Here is a 24,684-nt window from a genome sequence, read left to right as displayed (position 1 = left end):
TGAGGGGCAGTAAGGGCTGTGTGCCCGTGGCTTTTACATTCCTGCCTCTGAGGAAGCTCACAGGGTAGAAATGGGGAGCCGCACCCCAAAGCAGAGAGAGAGGAGAAGGCTGCATCTATGTTGGAGCCAAGGTGGGTGGGGGGGAGGGCACACCTGCTGGGAAAGGGGTGGCATGCGGTGATGGGGGCGGATTCCTGGAGGCGCAGCTGTTTCCATGAGATGGGCCAGGGAGGGAGGGAGGGAGGACTGATGAGGGAGGGGGACTGTGGAGGTGGGGTTGGCTCGCCCAGGTGACAGGTGGAAGGTGGGGCTGGAGAAGTGACTCCAAGCCTCAGAGGCTGGGGAGCGGGGGAGGGGAAGGGAGGCTGGTGCCCCTGGGCCACACCTGTTGACCGGAATATTGGGATCCTGGTGTCCCTGAGAGCCCTCGTCCAATAAGCCCCTCTGGGCCTCCAGGGAGAGGAGGAGCCTTGCCGTATAAACTGTATTTTTAGCTCCCCGTGAGGCTTCCCAGCTGCTGTGACACCTCTCCCCGCCCCCAGCCCACTGCTTGGCTGGAGGCTCTAGGAGGACAGCTGGGCAGAAGGGGAGACATGGTCAGTACAATGGCTGCTGGGGGCTGGGGGGAGCGGGCAGTGAGCCCAAGTAGAGTCTGGGGACCAGCTTGGGGGTCCTACTGCTCCGTCGATGACCTCAGCAGGTCTTGCAGGCTCCAGGCCGCAGCCCTGCTCTGAGTCAGGCCTGGCACTGGTCCAGGAGGCAGACTCTTCCAGGAAAGAGCAAGCCGAGGTGGGGGGGGGGGTAGGGGGGCGGGTAGGGGTGGTGGTGTGGGGGAGGGAGGCACTGCCCATGCCAGGCTGACCTCCAAAGGGGCAGCTCCTGGGAGGAGGAGGAAGGAGGGTGGCCAAGGCTGAGGGGACCTGCAGCTTTGAAGACCCAAAATGCTCTTTCTTTCCATTTTTGGTCCTTACGGTGGAGCCTTAAAGTGTAACACCCCCCAACCCCCCATTCACTGGAGGGTGTTGTTGGCTGCATAAGGGCTCACAAATTCCCAGGTCACCCAGACTGGACTTGTGACCTTTGAAAGAGAGGGCCTGGTGCTCAGTCACCTGGGGACTCAAACCCGTGCAGAGGGGCACTGGACGCCCCTTGCTAGAGAGTTCTCTCTGTGTATGTGAGTGACGAGAGGTGAGAGTCGCCAGATACTGAAGATGCAGAAGGGGCCTTTTCCCACCAAACAGGCTGTGGCTGACCTTGCCAGCCAAGGGTGCTCAGTGAAAGCCCTGGGATGTGTGGTCTGGACAGGAAAAGTCTGAGGTGAGCCTGAGCTTCCCTCGACTGTTCCTCCCCATCCCGAAGGAGCACCAGAGCCAGGACAAGGGACTGAGCGTGACAGGAAGGCATATTTCGGTCTGATATAAAGAAGCCTCTTTAGGGCTTCCCTGGTGGCGCAGTGGTTGAGAGTCCACCTGCCGATGCAGGGGACGCGGGTTCGCGCCCCGGTCCGGGAAGATCCCACGTGCCGTGGAGCGGCTGCGCCCATGAGCCATGGCTGCTGGGCCTGCGTGTCCGGAGCCTGTGCTCCGCAAGGGAGAGGCCACAGCAGTGAGAGGCCCGCGCACAGCAAAAAAAAAAAAAAAAAAAGAAGCCTCTTTAAAGCTTTAGGTAGTGAGCTCACTGCTCTTAGAAGTATTCAAGCAGATGCTAGATGATGATCTGTAGGGAGAATTCCTGCATTTAGTGGGAACTTGGACAGGACACTATCGAAGGCCTCTGTTAGCTCCAAGATCCCGTGGCCCTATCATTCTAGATTTCTCTTTCTCTAGCTTTCTGACTCTGGAACCTAGAATCTAAGTGTTCAGAGTGGTGAAAGTTGAAGACTTCGGCCCTCTAGAATTGTAACTCTGGAATCTCAAGTGTCCAGAATTTGAAGACTTGAGGATGAGTCTACAAGGCTCAGATTTTCCCATGCATAGGATTCTGTGATATGAAAGGGAAAAAGAGGAGGGGGCAGGTCTCACTTGGTGCGATCCAGTCCTGCCCCACTGGGTGTCAGACTAACCCACCTGTGTGTGTGCACGCCTGTGCACATGTACATGACGGGAGTGCGTAAGGCTGCAGAAAGTTTTGTACCCAGAGACAGCCTGGCTTTCCTATCCTGTGACTTTCCAGTTTCCCTGGCCCGGCTGTTTGAAGGCTGTCACAGGGATAATTATAGCTCCTAAACAAAGCTGGCGACTCCAGGTAGCCATAGCAAACTCCTAGGTACCGCCAGTTCTGTTGTAGAGATGTGTAAGTACAAACAAATGTTGGTTCCTTCCTATTAACTTAAAAGGTTAAAACTTGAAAAGGTTCATCAACTTCAAAGCCACAGTTTTCCATGATCTTGCCAGTTAATGGGGGCGCCTGCCAAGGAGGTGACAGCTTCATATTAAACACTTTAGCGCTGGGAGAGTTGATGCGATTTTAAGTACTCAGGCAGTTTCCAGACAACTCGGGAGGCTGGAGACGGGACGAGGGCTGTGGATTCCAGCTCTGCCGTTCACCAGCCTCGGGTGGGTGCACAACCTCTCCAGGCCTTCGTTTCTGTATCGCCAGGTGGGATAATGATCGACCCTGCCCTGCCAGCCCCTCGGGGATGCTCTGAGGTTCTCAAAAGAGCACCGGCCAGAGGGTGTTTGAAAACGGCACTGCCAGGGCTGAGGACGTAAATCAGAAGCTAGCCATGCTGATTCTCTTCGGGGTGTCACCGATGGGCCCCAAGTGGCCGGCCCAGGCCAGGGGCAATGTGCTGCCTCTCTTCCTTCTGCCCTCCCCTCCCACGCTGCTGGGCTCACCCTCCAGCGAGGGGCCAGAAGTAGGAGCTGAGCCCTCGGCAGTATCTCTCAGAATTGCCTTTTCCTTTGATCCTGGGCCTGGCACAGAGGAGGCCTTCCATACCAGGCCGGTGAATGAACAAATGAACGAATACTAGCGCCCCAGAAAACCCCTATGGCATTTTAGCTACTCAACTTGCTGCTGAACCTTCCACTGTGAAGGCTTCACGGCTCCTGGAGGCTCACCAGCTCGGTGTCCTGGGTTAACACGGGGCCTCAGTGTGGCACGTTGTCAGGAAGGGGCCTGTGTGCCTCTGGCCCTTTTGGTTGTTAGGAATCAGCTCAGTAAATAAATTGGTCCCACTCAAGGATACACAAGGGGTCACACAGGAGTGGCAGCTGACGGTAATCCTCAAACTGCAGTTGGAGTGAGCTTTTCAGCGGTCAGAATGGAGACCCAAGGCTGCACAGGGGTCTTACCCAAGTTTGGGGGTCTTTCCCAGTGTTGGCCACGAAACCCTCTTTGACCCTGCATTTCCTACCACCTAGCCCATTCTCGCCAGGGATCTGACGCTGTAGTTAATAGACATTGGCAGAGCCCTGCCATTGGCTGCCTCGGGTTAGGTCCCAGTCCTGGTCCAATCCGCTGTGCCTAGCAACAGGCTTGGAGAGCGGACATGACTGCGGGTGCTGGGGCAGGGCAGTTATCTTTAGAAAGGGCTGCATACGTGGGGCAGCCATAACTAACACGTCCAGTACAGACCCAGGATGGCCAGGACACCTGCTTATCCTTTCTGAGCCTCGTGGTCCACAGCTGTAAAATGGGGTGATGTTTGCTTCCTCGCAGGGTCATCGGGAAGATTAGATATAATCCTGCCCAAGGAGGCACTTTGTAAGCTGTAACGTTCTGTGTAAACCTTGATCATAGCACTAAATAAACTGTACTGTAATTTTGTTCCTCTTACTTATCTCCCCTAGGAGACTGAGTTTCTTGAACATCAGGATGTGTTTTATCTGGTTTTGTGTCCTCAGCATGTAGCACAGTTTCTGACACACAGTAGGTACTCTATAACTGTGTGTTGGATGGATGGAGGAATGATGATGGATGGATGGATGGACAGATGATGGTTGGGTCGGTGGATGGATGAGTGATGGATGATGGGTGGGTGGATGAATGGACGATGGATGGATGGATGGATGGACAGATGATGGTTGGGTAGGTGGATGGATGAGTGACGGATGATGGGTGGGTGGATGAATGGACGATGGATGGATGGATGGATGGATGGACGGACAGATGATGGTTGGGTAGGTGGATGGATGAGTGATGGATGATGGGTGGGTGGATGAATGGACGATGGATGGATGGATGGATGATGGATGGATATAAAATAAAGGCTGATCATCCTCCCCTTGCCTTCCTTGCAAGGCCAGCCATCTTTTTATTCAATGAACATTTATTCAGTTCAAATGTGGCACACAGCGCTGTGCAGGGTCCAAGAAATACACAGATGAATAAAACAAAGCCCCTGACCATGTGGAAATCAAAGTAGGGTGTTCAGGAGCATGGATTTGGGGGCCTGAACTCCTGGGTTCAAATACCAACTCTTCCAACAACTAGCTGTGCGGCCATGGCAGATTTCCCGAACTTGCCTCCATGAGATGGTGGTAATGTCCGTATTTATCATATAGGGCTGTTGGGGGCCTAAACGAGTTACCGAATGTAAAGTGCTTGGAATAGGGCCTGGCACCCAGCAAAGTCTCTGTGAGTATTGGCTGCTTTGGTACTAATGGAGGGGCCAGCATGGAAACAAAGAAATATGATGCAACGGGGTGAGGAGTACAGCAGGAGCACACACAGAGCAGTGGAAAGGCAAGCAGTGAAGTGGACCTTGAGGGGTGTATCCAGAGAAACTTTTCTTTTTCTTTTTTTTTTTGCTGTACGCGGGCCTCTCATTGTTGTGGCCTCTCCCGTGTGGAGCACAGGCTCCGGACGCGCAGGCTCAGCGGCCATGGCTCACGGGCCCGGACGCTCCGCGGCATGTGGGATCTTCCCAGACCGGGGCACGAACCCGTGTCCCCTGCATTGGCAGGTGGACCCCCAACCACTGCGCCACCAGGGAAGCCCCAGAGAAACTTTTCAGAGAGAAATATGTGAGCAAGACCGTGAAGCCAGGAGTTTTCTGGGTGGAGTGGGAAAATGCAGACTCCAAGAGGTTATAGATCTGCCTGGGTCCACCCAGCTATAAGCAAGGAAACCATTTAGCCCCTTCCCACCACCCTGGTGGGTGAGGGCGTTCTGGCAAAGTGGGCAGAAGGTGGACAAAGCGACTGCTAAGGGCCGGGACAGTCCCGGGGCCAGCCAGGGTGACGGCTGCCCTGGCTAATAAACATGACAGGGCTTCTTGGGATGGCGGACAGCAGGGGGAGTTGGGTTTCAGGCCATTGGCATCAGCCTTGGTCATGCCCTTTCTGTTGGCCTCCGAGAGTCCAGAGAGTGACCCAACCTCCTCCTCACTCTTTCCACACACACAGCTCCCCGCCCCCCCAACCTGAGGCCTGAGTTGTCCTACCACCCCCCAACGGCACCTGCCTCAAAATAGCTTCCATGTGAGGGCTAGAGAAATGAAAAGATTAGACCCCTGCATGAAAGGGGGGGGGGGGGGCAAGGAGGTGGGGGGGGGAGAGAGTGAGCGAGGTGTCAAGTGATCTCTGTCAAGCATCCGGGAAGGTATAAAATCCCTTTAGGGCCAGGCAGCCTCAGACCCCAGCGGTCGGAGCCAGGATACACAGTCAGCCTAGCCTTGCTCTTCTTCTCTTCTTCAGACTGTGCCATGGGGCTCAGCGACGGAGAATGGCAGCTGGTACTGAACGTCTGGGGGAAGGTGGAGGCTGATCTCGCAGGCCATGGGCAGGACGTCCTCATCAGGTAAAAGGAAGAAACCCCCTTGCCCCTATCACCTACTTCCTTCCCAAAGATCAAGAATGTTCGCCTGCAAGGTGGAACGGTTGCCCGGGGTTGACCAGCTGGCTGCGTTAGTTGACTTTGTTAAAATTCTTATTTGGTTCTCCTTTGCTTTTATGTGTCAGAGATTGGAGTCAGGAAAGGAAAGGGGATCCATCTCACACCTATGCCAGCAGCTGGAAGGAGCTTGACAATCAAATCCTGGATGCCTAGAGCCCACTAAGTGGTATCCTAGAATTATAGACAGAATTAACAAGAAAAATCTGAGAGATCTGTCTCACCTCACCTAGTGGATGAGGACAAAAAGGACCTGAGAAGGGAAGGATGACCCCAGAGTCACAAGTCCATTAAAGTCTATAAAAAGGCAAGACTAAGACATGGCTTTCAACATGAGGTATGTAGTTCTAGAGCTGGCTCTGCCACCGAGAAGCTGTGTGACCTTTAAGAAGGTACACAACTTCTCTGAGCCTCAATTTCTTCTCCTATAAAATGGGTGGGGGCTTCCCAGGTGGCACAGTGGTTGAGAGTCCGCCTGCCGATGCGGGGGACATGGGTTCGTGCCCCGGTCCAGGAAGATCCCACATGCCGCGGAGCGGCTGGGCCCGTGAGCCATGGCCGCTGAGCCTGCGCGTCCGGAGCCTGTGCTCTGCAGCGGGAGAGGCCACAACAGTGAGAGGCCCGTGTACCGGAAAATAAATAAATAAATAAATAAAATGGGTGGAAATCCTAATAAATAAGTTATAGAGTGGAAATAAGAATTAAATAAGATGATGCCTGTAGGGGGCCCAGCCTAATTCCTGGCATAGAGTGAGTCCCAGAAGATGTTAATAACGAAGCTTATAGACGAAGCTTAGACTTGGGCCCTTTAAAGAATTATAATTAGTAAACAGAAGACGGAGACCCGTTAGTGACTTTTGATGTTGAGTATGTCTTGAATTTGAGAGCTCAGGATAGTCTCCAAGCACATCTTGCCTTCTGTAGCAAGGGCTTCCTGAATAAACAAACACCCCCACACACACAAACTTCTGAGATTTTGAAGTAGAAAATGGCTTGTGGCTTGTATATAGAATCTCATGTCCCAGTTGCCTTCCTCCCCAGATGGTGACGGGCTCTCCCCTCCTCCTGGCCCTTTCTCATGCTCTGGGCAGCACAGGCCAAAAGCCTAATGGGATGTATGTACCTCAATATTTCTGCATGTGGGAGAAGGTGGGCCCCAGTTACCACCAGTCAACGGATTGTCTTTCACACTTTAATTTACAGATGAATTTCTCCTTATGTATGAGCCAGAGTAGGTTGTCCTCTCCCACTTAGATGCCCTTTCAGCCTCCCTCAGGTTTCACCCATCTCCAGCTCCCAAATCTGGGGGGAATGCCCAGTCCTAGAAGCCCTGTTATCTGGAGTTCGAGCCCTTAATGGTCCATGCCAGAAACACTTGAGAGAGGACAGTCAAGTTCTCTGTTGAATCTAACTGGCATCTTGGGGTGTTCCTTTATGTCTTTCTCCTCTTGTGTCTCTGTCAGTTGGCTCCTTGGGCTGCAACAGGTCCTGCCTGATTGGACAAAAGTCTCCCCCAAAGTTGACATCAACTCCTCAGCCATCCATTTGCTGTGTGACCTTGGACAAGTCGCTAGTCCTCTCTGGGTCCCATTTCCCTATTTGCTGAGAGGAGGGATTGCCTGCCGCTGTCTCTGAGATCCCTGCCTGCTCTCATGCCCTGGCATTCTCTGAGTCCATGATCCCACCTTACTTTTGGTGAGGAGGCCGGGTAGCTGGGGTGGGAGACCATTTTGCCGAGCAGGAGTCTTTCCCAGGTGATCTGGGGGCTGCCAGCCCTAAGTCAGTGACTTGGATGTCTTGAAGGAGACTTGGGGTATTGAGTCATGGGGAAACATCTCCTCCTTTTCCAGGGTGGATCAGAGAGAACTGCCTGGGGCCAGGTGCCAGGGACGAGACATGATGCTGGAGACTGCTGGCCCCTGGCCAGAGAGCCCAACAGCCTGTCACGTCTTAGGCTGTAGGACATGCAGAAAGCACGCCAACTGGTTCTGCCCTCTTAGTGTTTGGGATATGGAGACAAGGAGAAAGGGCTGCTAACTCCTAGGGCTGAAAGTGCCCCTTTAAGATCTGACCTTTTGGTTCTGTTCCAGATGCTGAACCTGGGCTTTCTTACTCATCTAGAAAAGGTCATTTCTCCCACTCCTCTGATTATAAAAGAGGGCAAATTCTGTTCAGCTGAGTCTGTTAATAAAACACTGAGGGCTTCACTGCAAGTATGTGACCATTATGTTCTAGAACATAATAGCTGGCAGGTCAGTTGGAGAGTCTGGCTCCAGGAAACGGGGGCTTCGGGAGGGTGGAGGCTGCTGAGAGGGCTTCAGGCCCCTGCCTTTCCTTCCGTTCCCCAAATCTTTTCTGCTTTACTAATTTTTGCATTTGAACAAAGGATTTTGAGGCCATGGAAAGTTTGAAAGCCACTGCTGGTGGCCAATACGTCTCATGTCGCTGGGAGGAGACACGGCCCAAGAGTCCCAGCCAACCAATGGCAGCTACAGACAGGACAAAAAATTCCCAATCCTAACGATGGTGATGATGATGGAGGAAAGGATGGTGATGGTGACCATGGTGCTAGAGATGGTAAAGAGGACAGCAAATGTTTATATAGATATACAGTACGCAGTGATTGCTAGGCCCTGTGTTAAGTGTTTCACGTATATTTACTCACTTAAGCCTCACAGCAACCTTATGAGGTAGATATTATTATGATCACTACATTGAACAAAGAGGTTAAGTAACTTGCCCAAAGTCCCACAGCTGGAGTTCAAATCCAGGCCACTTGGACCAGTGCGCCTGCTCTCGACCCCCACGCTACATCGTCCCACAGTCTTGACACACTGGAGATGAATTCCCATCCTCATCTGGTTCTTGGGTTCTAGAGCAGAGAAGGATTTGTGCAGGCCTGGGAGAGTCCTAGGTCTTCCGTGTGGGTGTCTGATTGGGCCTCAGCTCAGAGAACAGCTGGGAGATGGCCTCCTTTCCCTCTGACTTGCCAGCAGGCCTGTGATAAACTAGGCAGGTTGATGATAGGATCGAGGATGAAAACACAAGGCCAGTGGGCCCTTCTGAAACGCTGGAGAAAAGCCCTCCACCCATGTCTACAGGGCGAGGGCCTGCCATCTGCTCATTTTCCGGGCAATTGCTGTCACAGACGTGCAGGTATGGCCTCCTGTGGCTGCCCTGGCGGCTCCCAGCTGCAGGACTTGGGGCCAAGGGAGGGAGGCGGCTGTGTGATGCCAGGATGATCGGTGGCCGCTCCTGAGCCCAATTTTTCTGCCCTGTTTAAAGCAAACCCGGCTCCCTCTCTGGCTGGCAGGTGCTGAGAGTGGAGGGTGAGGTGGAGGTCAAGCCTTAGAACTTGGAGGCTGAGAAATCAGCTAGACCAACCCTTTTGGTTTACAGATCGTTACGCCAAGACCCAGAGAAACCGAGTGACTTCTTCAAGGTCACACAGCACATCGGAGGCAGAGCTGGGGCCAGAGCTCAGCTTCCATAATTCTCAGTGCCGAAGTCTTTCTCCCAGACATCCAGGGAACTCCCAAAATGTTTGAGATCCCTGGCCGCCTTGGGTCCCAGGTCCTTGGCCCTCTTCTGCCCCAGACAGTCTTCCTCCAGTGTCCCAACCTCAGGCCTTCGCCTGTGGGTTCTGGGTCTTGCATCTGTCAGGCAGGAGTTCAAGGATCATTGTCACCAGATAATAATAGTCAGGAGCCCAGGGACCCTTGCGTGAAAGGTGCCAGGGATGAGCTGTCAGTGATGTACAAGGTTTGGCCGGGGCCCCAGATGAGGTGATGACATTGGGCATGGCTGTGGACAGCCCTGGGTGTTCGGGGGAAGCGGGAGGGATACGCCCCCTGGGAAAGGGAGCGCTTCCCGTCCGTGCTACGTCGTGCATGCATGTGCGTGTGTGTGCACGCGCCTGTGAGTATGGGTGTGTGCCATGAGATACTTGTGCACACTGGAGTGTGTTCACAGTTAGGTTTAAGCGTGTCGCAAAACCAGGAAGCTACAAAAGAGGAACCTTTAAAAGAACTGAAGCCATTAGACAGGAGAAGGGGGAGTCAGGGCAGACAGGGTCACTGCTGCAGAGGTTTCAGGGTGCGACACAAAGGAGAGAGCGTGAGTTATGGAACCATTCATGCGGGTTTGTGTCTGGGCTCTGCCACTGACCAGACACGTGACCCTGGGCAACTCACCTACCTCTGTGGTCTTCCGTTTGCCCACGAGTGAAATGGGGAAAATCACTCCCGCCCTGGTGGCAAGTATGACTCCCTTTAACTAACCTCCACCTTTCCTCAGCAGGAAAGACTGAGGTCCAAGGTGACAGGTGGCTGCTCAGATCACTGTGGCCAGCTCACTGGGACCCTGGCAGGAGCGGGGACCTGGTCTTTAGCAGTAGCTCCCACCAGGGACCCTCACCATCGGTACTGTGAGGGGCCAGGGAGGTGCAAGGAGTCAGAGCAAAATTAGCAAGAGCCTTCTAAGGTTTCTGAGCTCAGACTGGAACGGCTCTCACAAGTAGTAGTGAGTCTCCTGGAGCCAGAAGTATTGAAGAAATCAAAGGGCGATCCCCAGGCAGGAAGCTGCAGAGATGGTCCCCTGCATGGGCTACTTTTTGAGTCACTCGGACCTGATTTCAGTCTGGCTCTTCGGCACCCCGGCCGTGTAATATTGAGCCAGGACTTCACACTTCTTAGCCTCTGTTCTCCCATCTGTAAAGTGGGAATAATATGTCCCCAAGGGGAAGCGCAGGTGCAGAGCCTAGCACGGGCCTGGCACACAGTGGGTGCTCAGCAAATCCAGGTCCTTTGGCCCCAGTGCTCCCCCTTTTCCCTGCTCCACTGTGACGCCATTTAGTCATCTATGCTCCCAACAGCTTAGAGGAAATGGGGGTGAAGCCGGGTGCAACGCAGAGATGTCTTTCTTTCCTGCCTTTCACTGTAACAATGAAGAAGGAGAAGATGATGATAAAAATATTTAATAATAGGAAGCATTTATACACTTCTTGTGTGGCCCTCAGCATATAGTATCTCATTTAATCCTCACGCTTCTATAGGGAGGGACTTGTTATCTCCATTCCTTCGATGAGACTGAGGCACAGAGAGGTGAAGTGAGTTACCCAAGGTCACATAGCTGGGAACTGGGAGAGCGTGGGCTTGAACTCAGGTCTGGCCACCTCCAGACCCCTGCATCTGACTCCAGCCCTCCGTGTGCCCACAGGCTCTTTAAGGGTCATCCCGAGACCCTGGAGAAATTTGACAAGTTCAAGCACCTGAAGACAGAGGCTGACATGAAGGCCTCAGAGGATCTGAAGAAGCATGGCAACACCGTGCTCACCGCCCTGGGGGCCATCCTCAAGAAGAAGGGGCATCATGACGCGGAGCTGAAGCCCCTGGCCCAGTCGCATGCCACCAAGCACAAGATTCCCATCAAGTACCTGGAGGTGGGTGGCAGGGACGGGAGCGGCTGGGAGGATGGAAGGAGAGGCCTCAAGGGCATGAGATTTGGGTTCAAGTCCCAGCTCAGCCAGTAACTTGCTGGGTGACCTATGCCGTTCCTCTTTGTTCCCCCGTTTCCTCATCTGTAAAGTGGGCTGCCACCCACTTTACCTTCCTCCTGGGTCATTGAGAGTCAACATATTTCTCCCTCAAATTAGTATCTTGTTACCAAGGAGGAAGTGGATTTGGGATACACAACTTGCATTCTCTCCACAGGTAGGTACCATTATCACACCCACTCGACAGATGAGGAAACTGAGGCACAGAAAGGTTAAGTAGCTTGTCCCTGGTCACAGAAGCAGCAAGTGGCAGAACCAGGATTCAGACTAGGTCTCTATTCCTCCAGAACCCCAGCTTCTAACCCCTGTGACACTGGGAGTCGGAGACATACATGTCTCGTTGGCAGGAGTTCAGCAACGTGGGCTCAATTCCGGGTAGGAATTATTAGTTCCTGCATCTTTACAGATGAAGAGAGAAAGCCTCAGGTGTCAGAGGCATAAGTAGTTGGTTTGAACGCCCTGTGATGGGCTGAGAAGTTGGGTGGGCTGGGGAGAGCCTGAGCTTCGAGTCCTATGTCTAGACCCAGTGGGAGGAGGGGATGTGGCAAGAGGGAGCAGTAGGGTTCTGGGGGATAAAGGATCCTGTGGATATCACCTCTGGGGATGGGAGCAGCAGGCAGGTTGGTGCAGCAGAGAAGGTAAGGATAATTATGATAGCTCCCAGCTAGGATGGGCCATGATAAGCTATTTGCCTGGGTCACTGCACGGAATCTTCACGATTTCCCCATGAACTTAGGAATTGCATTCAGTGTTTTATTTCCCTCTCACATAAAAGAAGTTCAGAGGTAGGGAGCGCAGAGCTGGTATGGGAGTCCCACAGTCACCAGGGATGCAGGTTCTTTCTGTGTTGCCATCCTTGGCATGTGGTGTCCACCCTCAAAGTTGACTTGTGGTCCAAGATAGCTGCTGGAGCTCCAGCTGTCTAGCCCATATTCCAAACAGAGCAAGAGGAAGAGAGGAAGTCTCTCTTTTAAGGAGCCCCGGAAATCTCATCCAACAATGTTTTTTACATTTCATTGGCCAGAAGTTAGTTACAAGACCACATCTATACGCATGGCAAGCTGGGAAATGTAGCCTATTACCACTCCAAATACAACTAGTGTTCTCTTACAAGGAAGAAGGAGAAAATAGACATTGGGCAGGCAGTTAGCATTCTCTTCCCCAGGTAGGTACTCTTCTCATCCCCATTTTACTGATTTGGAAACTGAAGGCTCAGAGAGGTTAAGTAGCTTGCCCCAGGTCACCCAGCTTATAAGCCAGGAGGTACAATCTGATCTATGGTACTCTAGAACCCAAGCTCTTAATCCCTTGTGGCACAGCATCTCCCACGAACAACCACCACCACCATCCTCTTCAGCCTCACCACCCTGCACCCCTACCTGCTCCCCCAAGTCACACACAAACAATCCTGCCTGCCCATCTCAGCACCCCAGACATGAGGAGCAGTTCCTGCCTCTGAGATTCTGCATGAGCGGTGGTCCCTGCCCTCCCCGTCTTCTCTTGGCAAATCCCTGTTCATCCTCCGAGGCCCAGCTCAGAAGCCACCGCCTCTGTTCTGGCCCCTGAGGCAGTCAGCTGCTCCATCTGCCAGCCCTCCGCTGCGAAGGCATTTATCCTCACCGCTGCCATGGCGCCTGCCCGGCTGTACTGTAATTTGTCTCTTTACCCAGCTGTCTCCTGGCTGGGACACAAGCTCCTCAAGGGCAGACCCTGGCTCCTCCTCTGTCTGAGCCCCAGTGGCACGTGGAGGTGTTCACAACACGACTCGAATGATGGATCCCCTCTCTAGGGATGAGCAGACCGGCTCAGAGAGGGAAAATGATAAAGCCAAGGTAGCACTACCAGCTAGCAGACTAGAACCCAGGTCTACTTAAAACAGGTTTAATTTACTGCATAATCCCTGCAAAAGAATCAAGACAGAGCCCCATGTCTACTCTTTCCCTCACTATGGAACCTTCGTCTGTGTTCTTCATAAGAAATTTCTCCTTCTCACCTGTGAGTGAGGGGGCACAGAGGGCGCTGGGTGCTCAAAGCAACTATCTTTACTCAATCTGCCAGCTGCCCCAGCCCACGATTTTCTAAGTATTTGTGGCTCTGCCACTGACTCAGGAAAACTGAGTGGGGGGACCTAATGGGGTCACGAGCCCCTATGTTACAGGTGAGGTCACACATGGAGGTCAGGGAGCTGGGCCTGGCACTTGGGTCTCTGAGTTCTCCATGGGCAGGGCTTGCTGACGTCAGTCCCTCCCCCCACTTCCTCTTGTTGTGTTTATGACATTAAAAGGGAATTAAACACATGTCCACATCGATGCCCAGCAGCAGGTGTTTGTGGAGCTGTCCCTGTTTCTGAGCCAAGCAGGGCTTACTAGATGTTGACATCTGTGCTTCTAAGGCTGCCCGCAGTACATGCTCCCCCCCGCTCACACAACCCCACCCTGCTTTTGGCCACTTGCACCCCGGGCACTGGAGAAAATGGGCAAACCCAACCGCGGTGCCCTCTCTGTCTCTGTCCCTGGCTCTGGCTGTCATTTGTCCACGATCCCCTGGGTCCACTTGCTACGTGACCTCAGTCTGGGCCCCTGTAAAATGACACCCTTTGACCACAGGCCCCGGTAGTGAGTGGCATCAAATCTTTCTGAACCGTTGAAAAAGCACAGTAGCTTCTTACAGACACAAGATCTTTCAGTCCCTAAAGCAGCCCCGTGCTGTAGAGATGACCTGTGTCCATTTTCCGGGTAATGACATTGTGGATGGGAAAGCAAAGAGTGAAGGTGAGGCTGGTGTAAGATACAGTTGGTCCTGGGGCTGAGTCGTAGGCCTGAACCCTTTCCTCCTCCCTTCTCTCCTTCCCTCCCACCTATACTTCTGAGTACCAACTCTGTGCTTGGCACAGAAAATATGATGTTCTGACCCCCTGCCCAAACCCCAAAAAGGCTATTTAAAGCAATCACCGTCCTAAGCCATTAAACGCAAAAATTAAATACACACAAATGGAAATAGTTTCTTTCTAGATTTTCGGAGTGCCAAATCCTGGATAAAACCATGGAGTAGGAGTATTTCCCTTCCTCTCCGAGGTTGGGTCCTCGAGCTGAGCACAGCTGAGGGTAGCTGGTGAGCCAGCCCACCTAGCCCCTTGACCGTGGTTCCATGGCCTGACCTTTCCTCATCTGTACCAAGATGGGCCTCCGTTTCCCCACCTGTACCTGTCTCACGGGGTTGTGGGGATTAAAGGAGTTAATCCATGGAGGCCGTTCAGCAGCATGCCTGGTAGATAGTAAGTGCTCAATAAACGACCCTAGAATAAAGAGAAGATGGGTTCGGGCTGATTCCCATCTGGCCCCTGGCTTGTCCTGCCTGTGACCAGTACCCCCCTCTGCCCCTGTCCTTGCAGTTCATCTCGGAAGCCATCATCCATGTTCTGCACAGTAGGCATCCTGCGGAGTTCGGTGCCGATGCCCAGGGAGCCATGAACAAGGCCCTGGAACTGTTCCGGAAGGACATCGCCGCCAAGTACAAGGAGCTGGGCTTCCATGGCTAAGCCTCACCCCCCATGCCCCTCTCCCCACCCACCTGGGCAGAGAGGGAGGGGACTTAATCTTGTGTAGCTGTAGTGCCTGCTTCTGAGTGAGTGCCTGCTTTGTTTGTGAGAGGCCGTGGGAGATGCGGAGGGGCTGGGGGCAGGGAGAGGGATGAGGGTTTGTTCAGGTGGTTTCACGTGCCTGGGGACCGGCTTCCTGTGGAGGGTCGTCAGCTTGGTAACCAGGAGAAGCTTGGCTCTCCTCACGGTGGCCCGCAGAGTTTGGGTCCCACTCAACTCTCCTTTCACCTAAATCCCAACCCAATTCCTTCCAAGCTCACCTTAAATCCCCAATCCAAACCGTCCACCTAAATGCCAGCCATAATTCTCTGACCCATCACCTCACCCCGTGAAGAAAGTAGAATGTCCCCTTGCACCGGAAGGTCTGGGCTGGACTGGACAGCCACACTCAGCCCCTGGGGCGCGTGGTATCTGGAACATGAGTGTACCTTCTCAGGTGATGGAGTGACTCACCTGGCTTAATAAAAGACTCGCATGCCATAGACTCTGCCTGGTGTTTTTCATCCCCTGGAGCAAGTGAAGGGGGGGGTTCAGAGGGAGAAAAGGCCATGATGGGATTGTGTGTGCAGGGAGCCTTATGGGGAGGAGGGAGGGAGGGAGGGAGAGGATGGGCAGGAGGCAGAGCCACCACTCAGTGGCAGGGACAGTGCTGGGCACTGGGAGATGGAGGGTAGAGCCTCGTCTGGTGGGGGCAGCAAGCAGTCGATCAGTGCCGGGAGCCCGGGGCTGCGTGAACGCAGAGCAGAAGAGGCAGAATCAGGGGAAGGTGGTCACTGTGGTTACCACAATTTAGGTAATAAACTCAAGGATACTAGTTAGTAAGTGGCAGAGCTGGGTTTAATGTGTGGCCTGGAAGCTGGCAGGGACTCCAGCTGGGGAGACAGCTAGGCGGCCAGCCGCTGGCAGGCGCTGACCTTCTGGCCACAGACAAAGGACAGACGCATGGGGAATAACTTACCGACACAGGCCAAGAGACACAATCCCTGTCTACAAAGGCCAACTGCATGGGCAGAATGTGTAAATTTCGCTCCAGGGACCCAGAATAAAACCTTGGTATGTGACCGCGGCAGCCAGGAAGCCGACTGGAGCAGAGGCTACAGACAGGGGTCTGGTGGTCTGGGTCATTGTGGGTACCCAAGCCGAGAGGGACTTGAAGAGCACCCAAGATGCCCAAGTCCTCGGCGCCATACATCTCCAGGGGCTCCCAGGACAGGCAACCTAGTGCCCCCTGCCCTCAAGCGGCCAGACCCCTGTGATGAGCCCGACCTCCCTGCCCCAAACCTCAGACTACACCAAGGTTCGTGGCCACTGAACAGGCCAGAACCCATCTTCAGAAACAGACACGTCTCAAATCCTAACGGGCTCATTTATCAGGCTGTGCTGCAGCGTCCGAGGACAGAGTTAAAGTCCCCCTCCTCCCGCTCTGCTCCAGGCTTTGGGAATTCTTATGCTGTCTGAGAAGTTGAGAGAGGAGGGGAGGGGAAAACAGGAGGAGGGGAGCTTTTTGATCTGGAGTCTGGAGAAAAATTCCATGCATTTATATAGTAACGCCATTGAATGCCCAGGCAAGCAACACTTCTGTACAGGATACGTGTGCAGGATCTAAAGTGGAATAATCTGGTCCCTGCCCTCAAGCAAATGATAATCTAGTCAGGGAGATGATGTGCTCTGATAATTAAATCAGGGCAGAATAAAACTCAGGGTCTCAGAGAAGTACCAGGCCTTTGTCACACACATTAAGTATTCGTTCAACAAATATTTGCGGAGCACAGCAGATAAAAAGATCTGTTTATATCTTTGACGTGCAAAAAGGGTAACTTCTTTTTTTCTACAACTCAACTGAATTTTTATTTGGAATCCTCATTGTGGCTGGGCGGCAGCTACTTAACCTCAGTCTCTTTGAGGTTTCTCCCCCAATCCAAATGTCCCTGGGGTGTCGACTAATTAATTCCAAGAAGCTTACATGTGCCAGGTTGTAGTGTGTATAGGCAGGGAGGTGGCAATCTGGTCATTGCTGTCATCTGTCCCCAGTAGTATCCTCAGGGATGCTGCACCCCACCTGGTCTTCAGTTATTGCCCCCATCAGGCACCTATGGAAATTCTGGGGCTGCCCAAAGCTCCTTCTGCCTGACGCCACTTCTCTCCAGGAACCCGCCCCAGCCCCGTTCGGCTCTGCCTGGGACATGAAGCACAGGTTTCCTCTGTTCAGACCCCACAGGCCTGTTTGAGCTTTTCTCTGCTTCTGGCAGGGATTAGCGGAGCTTGTGCCTGGCTGCCCCGTACGGTTATATGGGGTGTGCACTGCACATGGGTGCCTGGCTGGGGTGCGGGAGGGGCTCATAAGGCTAGATCCAGTCTGTGATCCAGTTGCCAAGCTGTGCACCTGGAAAGGGTGCCTTTTCCTCATTCACACAAGGGCGCTCTCTGAGCTAGCAGTGGCCCCCAGCAGAGATAGAACCACTTTCTCTGGGAACCGCCACCAACTGCAATCTTATTTCCTTTTCAACTCCTTTCCTTCTGATGGTTCAGAAAATGATTTTCCAGCCTGGGCAGCAGGGATGCCTCATGATTTCCTCCAAATCTTTTGTCCTTCTGTGTGTTCTTTCTGGTCCTCTCAGGTCTGAGCTTTTGAATCTGCAAATCCAGGCGAGGGATACGTTTTTCTTGCTTTCAGCTGTTACATCCTTTCTTGAGGTTTGGGCACAGAAATACCCTGCGGTCTTAAAAGGAAAGAGCAAAGGAGGAAAGGACACCCCAGAGGAATATATAGGCTAAATTTTTTAAATGTGATCCTGCAATGGCATATATTCTGCATTGATCTAACGAATATTTCTTGAGCAAATATTATGTGCCAGGTCCCAGGTTGGGACTAGGGGTCCCAGCTTCAAATAAGGTAAACATGATCTCCTCCTTCGTGAAGCTTCTGTGGAGTGAGAGTGAGAAGGAAAGAATCTGGAATCCGCGCTTCCACCACAGGGGACGCAGGTTTGGTCCCTGGACGGGGGAACTGGGATCCCACGTGCCCCACAGCATGGCCAAAAAAAAAAAAAGAATCTGTGCTAGGTCTTGAAGGTAGCAGGGAAATGTATTCATTAGATAAATACCTACTGAGGGCTGCAACATACCAGGCCCTGGGCTCACTCTGGGGTGCCCTGGGGAAGCCCACAGGCCTGCCTCCATCTTTGGGGAGCTCATGGGCTTAGGGCTCCGGGAGTATGGAGATGAGAAGACTGAACCCTGAGGAATCTGAGGAGATGGGGGTGTGGTCCAGTCACAGGGACTAGTCTCCGAGATGGCTTATTAGTCAGAATTCTCCAGAGAAACACAGCCAATAGGATTTTTTTTAAGTGCATTTTTTTTTAAAAAAAAATTTATTTATTTATTTATTTATTATTTATATTTTGGCTGCGTTGGGTCTCCGTTGCTGCACACGGGCTTTCTCTAGTTGCGGCGAGCAGGGACTACTCTTCGTTGTGGTGCTCGGGCTTCTCATTGCAGTGGCTTCTCTTGTTGTGGAGCACGGGCTCTAGGCGCACGGGTTTCAGTAGTTGTGGCACATGGGTTCAGTAGTTGTGGCGCACAGGCTTAGTTGCTCCACGGCATGTGGGATCTTTCCAGACCAGGGCTCGAACCCATGTCTCCTGCATTGGCAGGCAGATTCCCAACCACTGCGCCACCAGGGAGGTCCCAATAGGATTTTTATATATAAAATATCTCTTCAAGTGTCGCCTTTCTTGCATATCTATTATGTCCTTCTGGAATCCCCATGAGATGTTTTTTACATGGGCTCAAACTGTCCTCCATGACTCTCTCCTATTGTCCGCCTCGTGGCTATTTATCATTCAGAATTTTCCTTATTTTCTTGCTCGCACAGTTATACATTTCTCCCAGTTTTTCAAGTATTTTTTTATCCAGAATCATTGAGGTATTAGGATTGTATTTCACACTATCTAGGCTTCCATACTTCCAGAAGTGGACATCTTTACCACAATTTATAATTATGACTTTGGTTTTTTTCCCTTGTTTTGTTTCCTTTGGCTTTTTGTCTCTCCCTTATTGGACAGAGAGGGTAGGGGTCCCCTCAGTTTTGCTTATCTTTGCATACCTACCCCCTCGCACAGTGCCCGCTCTATCATGCCAGCTCAAACGGTGTGAGCTGAAGATGGGAGTGAGGCCGCCCTACTTCTCTCCTGGACATGATGGCATGTTGTAAACTGTAAAACATTGTAAACGTTAGAATCAGGAGGCATCAGTGGAGCCTGGTTCTGAATATCTGGTTCCTGAGGTTGAGGTCTATGTATCTGTGTGTGTGTGTCGTCTCTGTGGGGATGCCGAGAGTGTGTGCAGCTATATGTGTGAGTCTGAGGGTGTGAACATCTGTCTAACCCCTCCATTGTGAGGTCTGATCTCGACTTTTAGTCCCTTTTACCTGCTGCTCTGAGATCCACGGGACTCACACCCCCAGGACAACCAAGGTGACCTCTTTAGACCCTAAAAGCCAGCTCTAATGTCTCTGCCTGGGACTGTGGCTTTTGGGGTGGAGCCAGGCTGAGAAGTTGGAGAGGACATAAAAGAAATCAGTGCTTGGGTAAGAGCTGGGAAATTCTAAGTGATAAACTGTGAAGAGCTGTGTACATGATGACTCATCTGAGCTCAACTTAGCACACTTCAACTGAACAGAGCTGGAGGTATCAGGTGACGACAATATATGTATATGTATAACTGATTCACTTTGTTATAAAGCAGAAACTAACACACCATTGTAATGCAATTATACTCCAATAAAGATGTTTAAAAAAGTGAGACAGCAACATCATTTTAAAAAATTTTTATCGAAATATAGTTGATTTACAATGGTGTGTTAGTTTCAGATGTATAGCAAAGTGATTAAGTTATATCTATCTATCTATCTCTATATATATTGTGTGTGTATACATATATATTCTTTTTCAGATTCTTTTCCATTATAGGTTATTACAAGATATTGAGTGTAGTTCCCTGTGCTATACAGTAGGTCCTTGTTTATCTGTTTTATTTATAGTAGTGTGTATATGTTAATCCCAAATTCCTAATTTATCACGCCCCCTTCTCCCAACACATTCTTTTTTAATAACTATTTCTTTTTCTTTTGTATGGAAGTAACACTGAGATTTAGTCATTCCCTTACTGATGATTATTTAAGTCGTTTCTCTCTTGCAACATCTCTTTTGACCCACCTCCTAGAGTAATGAAAATTAAAACAAAAATAAACAAATGGGTCCAACTTAAAAGCTTTTGCACAACAAGGGAAGCCATAAACAAGACAAAAAATTTAAAAAAAGTGAGAGGCCAGGCTTCATAAAGCTTACCAGACATCACACAAACATTTGTCATTTTATCCATAATTTAAATGATATCTTACATTTTATTTTTCTTTGTGTGCACTCCCTCTCTCTCTTTCTCCCTCCCCACCCCCAAACACACTTCATTTTTCGTCCCCTAGCAAGTGAAAGGTACAACTTTTAAAAACAGAGCCAAAAAAACTTCACCTCTGTTGACCTGCATCAATTCTGTTGCTTTGGTCCAACCACATAGGTATATATATATATATACACATTCCCCACGGATATAAAAACTCTTTCTGTGCTGGCATTTTCCACAGAAATAGAAACAAAATACTGAACCTCTGTCATCACATTTAGAACAGGATCTTTGCTGGAAATACTTCCACTTATCAAAAGATATTGTTTTCTCAAGGAAGATGAGTATCTTGTCCGAGGTACAGAGTGTTTCACATTCTGGCCGGTGACCTTTCCCTCCGTCGTGGTGAATGTAGACTTCAACCACCTCATCCAAAGTTTTCCCGTGAATCATCCGATACCCTCAAAGGGCAGGATGGCCCCCACTCACCACAGGGAAGAGGTGAGTTTGTGGGCCTAGTGAATTATGAAACTGGGCTATTTGAAGCCCTGGGTTTTGAGCACTGGGGACTCAGGGTCTTCTGACAGATGTGGGAGGGGGTGTTTATGGCAGGTGTGGGGCAGAACGGGCATCCCTGCCTTAGCCAGAGCAGTGGTACTTTCAGCCAAGGTGTATATTTAGATTCTGATGGTATTTCACTAGAAATAAGCCAAATAAGGCTATTCTGTTGGAAAAGGTTTGTCCCAACCAGTAACCTAAATCAGTGGCTCTCAGTGGGGCACATATTGTCCCCTATAGGGGCATTCTGGGTATTTGTGGGAGTGTTTTTTGTTTGTTTGTTTGTTTGTTTGTTCTTTGTAGTACGCGGGCCTCTCACTGCTGTGGCCTCTCCCGTTGCGGAGCACAGGCTCCGGACGCGCAGGCTCAGCGGCCATGGCTCACGGGCCCAGCCGCTCCGTGGCATGTGGGATCTTCCCGGACCGCGGCACGAACCCGTGTCCCCTGCATCGGCAGGCGGACTCTCAACCACTGCGCCACCAGGGAAGCCCTATGGGAGTGTTTTTGGCAGTGAAGAGGATACTGACATTTAGTGGGGGGAGGGGAGAAAGAGGGATGATGGGTGTTCTAGAATGTGCAGGAAAAAATGCACAAGGAAGATTTATTCCACGTTCTTGACCCGAACTCTAGAACTTATCAATTTTACTTATACATACATTATCTTTGAACTGTTTAAAAATACATTAAATGTTCCAAGAATACAACTATGCTGTAAATTGAAAAATACGTTTTTTTTAATCGGGAACTTTCCAAGTCTTGTTCACCATTTCAGTAAGTGGCACCCCTCGCAGCAGTGCCGCCACGGGATTCTGTGGCTGTGACCATCACTATGGATGTAAGTACTCTGAGTGCCCCTCCTTTCAGGAACAAGGTAGGATGTTTCAAATTAGGTACACATAAGTCTTGTGTAGCCAATGAAATGTGAGGGGATATGCGTCATTTCCGGTGGAGGTTTTAAGAGTCAATGAGTGTTCTCCACATCTCTCCGCAGTCACAGCGGCCATGAACGTGCAGGTCTGGACGGAGTCTCTGTGGTCCAGCTGGGTATCAGGGAAGAGCAGAGGCCCTGCCAACCATACTGAACGTGAAGTGTGAGTGAGAAGTCACCTTGAGGATTTGGGAGATGTCTGAAGTGTTTGTCATTGCAGCATAGCCCAGCCTGTCCTGACTATGCAGTCAGCCACCCAACATACCTGCGCTGGTAAGTATTGCAAAGGTGGCAGTTCTATGAATAGGTGCAAACATCAAACTTGTCCATGTGTCCTCTGGTGCCCTTATGCCCAAGCATTTAAATATTGAAAAACATTTTATTTTATCATAAAAAACTTTCTTTTTATCTTTATACCTAGTATAGTTAGGATATGATATTGAATTTTTTAAATTATGGATGTATCAATAGTAAGTTGTATTACGGATGGGCTTCATTTTAGGATAGCAAAGGGGATGTTAGCAAATGTTTGTTATAAAGAGGGGGTATCACCTGGTGGTATTGATAATCACTGGTCCTCTGTCCTCTGATAATCACTGAGCCTCTGCTATGGGGCCAGCTGTTCGGGTATTCAGAACAGGAGCATAGGAGGCTGGGGCAGTAAGTGGAGGGGAGAATATTCATCAAAGTCACGTCACAGTTAGGTAATAAACTTCGGAAAGTGCATGGATCGGTTCTAAACTAGATGCTCATTGACATGATCTCGCATTTACACAGGTAAAGGTCACAACACCAAAGAGAAACCTATATCTGGGCACAAATGAATGTACCACTAACTGGGTGCAACCCTAATAAACTTGGAGACTCATGTGGCTCAGTCTCGGAGCAATGTCATGTTTACGTTAGACCGTTCAGGGAATTCCCAGGTGGTCCAGTAGTTAGGACTCTGTGCTCTCACTGCTGAGGGCTTGGGTTCAATCCCGGGTTGGTGAGCTAAGATCCCACAAGCCTCCAGGTGAAGACAAATAAATAAATAAAATTAGACCGTTCAACAACAAAAAGTAATAAGGAAGTAAAAGTAAAAAGGGGGCTTCCCTGGTGGTGCATGGTTGAGAGTCCGCCTGCTGATGCAGGGGACACGGGTTCGTGCCCCGGTCCGGGAAGATCCCACGTGCCACGGAGCGGCTGGGCCCGTGAGCCATGGCCGCTGAGCCTGCGCGTCCGGAGCCTGTGCTCCGCAACGGGAGAGGCCACAACAGTGAGAGGCCCACATACCGCAAAAAAAAAAAAAAAAAGTAAAAAGGAATAAAACAAAATCTCCAGTTTCATTTGCAATCTGGTGGGAGTGGAGGCGGGGAGGAGGGAAAGAGAGAGAGGGGCACGGAGGTGTCTACAGGGTACAGTGAGAAGCAGAGAGGAGAGACAAAATCAGTATTGCCTAGAGGGGATCAGGCACGCTGGGTCTTAAGCATGGCCAGAAGTTTATCATCCTTATGGTAGGGAATCAGGCAAGAGGGAAGAACAGGTGTGATGGTGTAGAGCTGGGATGGACCAGGTCCCAGGTCCCAGCTCCATCCCATTTCCGATGGAGCTGGAGCCCATCGTGTGAAGGAGAAACGAGTGGTGGTTTTAGATAATTCTGGGGGTTGGGGGTCGTCTGTGCCAGGCTAAGATGCCTGGGTGTCAAGAAGAGGTTTAAGTGCTAGATGGTGGAGTGTGCAGGCGATGGGGAAGGGGTTGTCTAAGCTCCCGGCCTGCCCTATAGATCTTAGATTAGCCAGCCCCCAGAATCGTGTGAGCCAATTCCTTAAAATAAATCTCTCTATACTTCCTGTTGGTCCTGTTTCTCTGGCGGACCCTTACTAGTACAACCACCATCCCTATTTTACAGATGGGGAAACTAAGACAACTCGCCTAGAATCACCGACTGAGAAGTAGTAGAGTTGGGATTGCACCCAGGGTATTCACTCTTTTTTTGTTTTTTTTCCCCACCATAATGTTGATTTTTGATGGCTTTTTAAAAATTTATTTTATTGACGTATAGTTGATTTACAATGTTGTGTTAATTTCTACTGTACGTATAACAGGGTGTTCACTCTTAACCGCTCCCTGCCTCGGGGGATCTCCAGATTTATTTAAGCAGCATGACATGTCTCATCCCCTTAGGGGTAAATAGAACCCCAACTCCCACATTTTTCAAAGTAAAACCAGCTTGAGCCTCCACTTCCGAATTAGCAGGAAGTCCAACTTCTCATTCGGGACCTCCTTTCTTCTCCCTGAATTGACCAAGAGTCCAGGGCTAACTCAGTCCAAGGGGAGCCAGTCCTTGCAAACGTGATGGGAAGAGGCCCAGAGGCTCTGATCTGTCCCACGGTGGCAGCCTCTGGTGCTGCCCTTGTCACTAGCCACGTGGTTGTGATCTTGATACACCTTCTGGACAGGCCAACACTCCCTCTTCCAGTGACCTGTGTCCTGGAGTCCCGCCCGCCCTCCATGCTGTGGGCACCTTGAGACAGAGCCGATGACACTCTGTGATATTCTGCAGGCGAGACTCAATGACCTGCCAGTTGAAGACAAGTGACCAAATCCCCACTAAGTGTCTGCAGGCTGGGCTGGCCAGGTTCCTAAGTTGTGGGTGATGTTCCAAAGGCTACGGGTTGGCCAGATCTGGGTCACTTGTATCTCACCTCTCACCGTTCGTGGCAGTGTCTACGAAAAGCCATTGAGGAACTCTCTGGAGGAAAGGTGACCTACTCCAGGGCACCTGAGGTCACTGCTACTCAATGGCAGCTCTTGGATTCTTTCACG

General features: G+C 51.1%; 1 protein-coding gene across 1 annotated transcript; it reads left to right on the top strand.

The window, feature by feature from the left end:
- Positions 1-527: 527 nt before the first annotated feature.
- Positions 528-15,474, top strand: MB (myoglobin). The gene is made up of 4 exons (XM_027108256.1): positions 528-596; positions 5,643-5,745; positions 11,056-11,278; positions 14,784-15,474. The coding sequence occupies exons 2-4, from the start codon at positions 5,651-5,653 to the stop codon at positions 14,928-14,930; spliced, it is 465 nt and encodes a 154-aa protein (XP_026964057.1). The 5' UTR covers positions 528-596; positions 5,643-5,650; the 3' UTR covers positions 14,931-15,474.
- The last annotated feature ends 9,210 nt before the right edge of the window (positions 15,475-24,684 follow it).

The sequence above is a fragment of the Aethalodelphis obliquidens genome, unplaced genomic scaffold, assembly GCF_003676395.1.
Source record: "Aethalodelphis obliquidens isolate GAN/ISIS:26980383/991018 unplaced genomic scaffold, ASM367639v1 scaffold8, whole genome shotgun sequence".
Classification (NCBI taxonomy): domain Eukaryota; kingdom Metazoa; phylum Chordata; class Mammalia; order Artiodactyla; family Delphinidae; genus Aethalodelphis; species Aethalodelphis obliquidens.
This window is presented reverse-complemented; position numbering and strand designations above follow the sequence as displayed.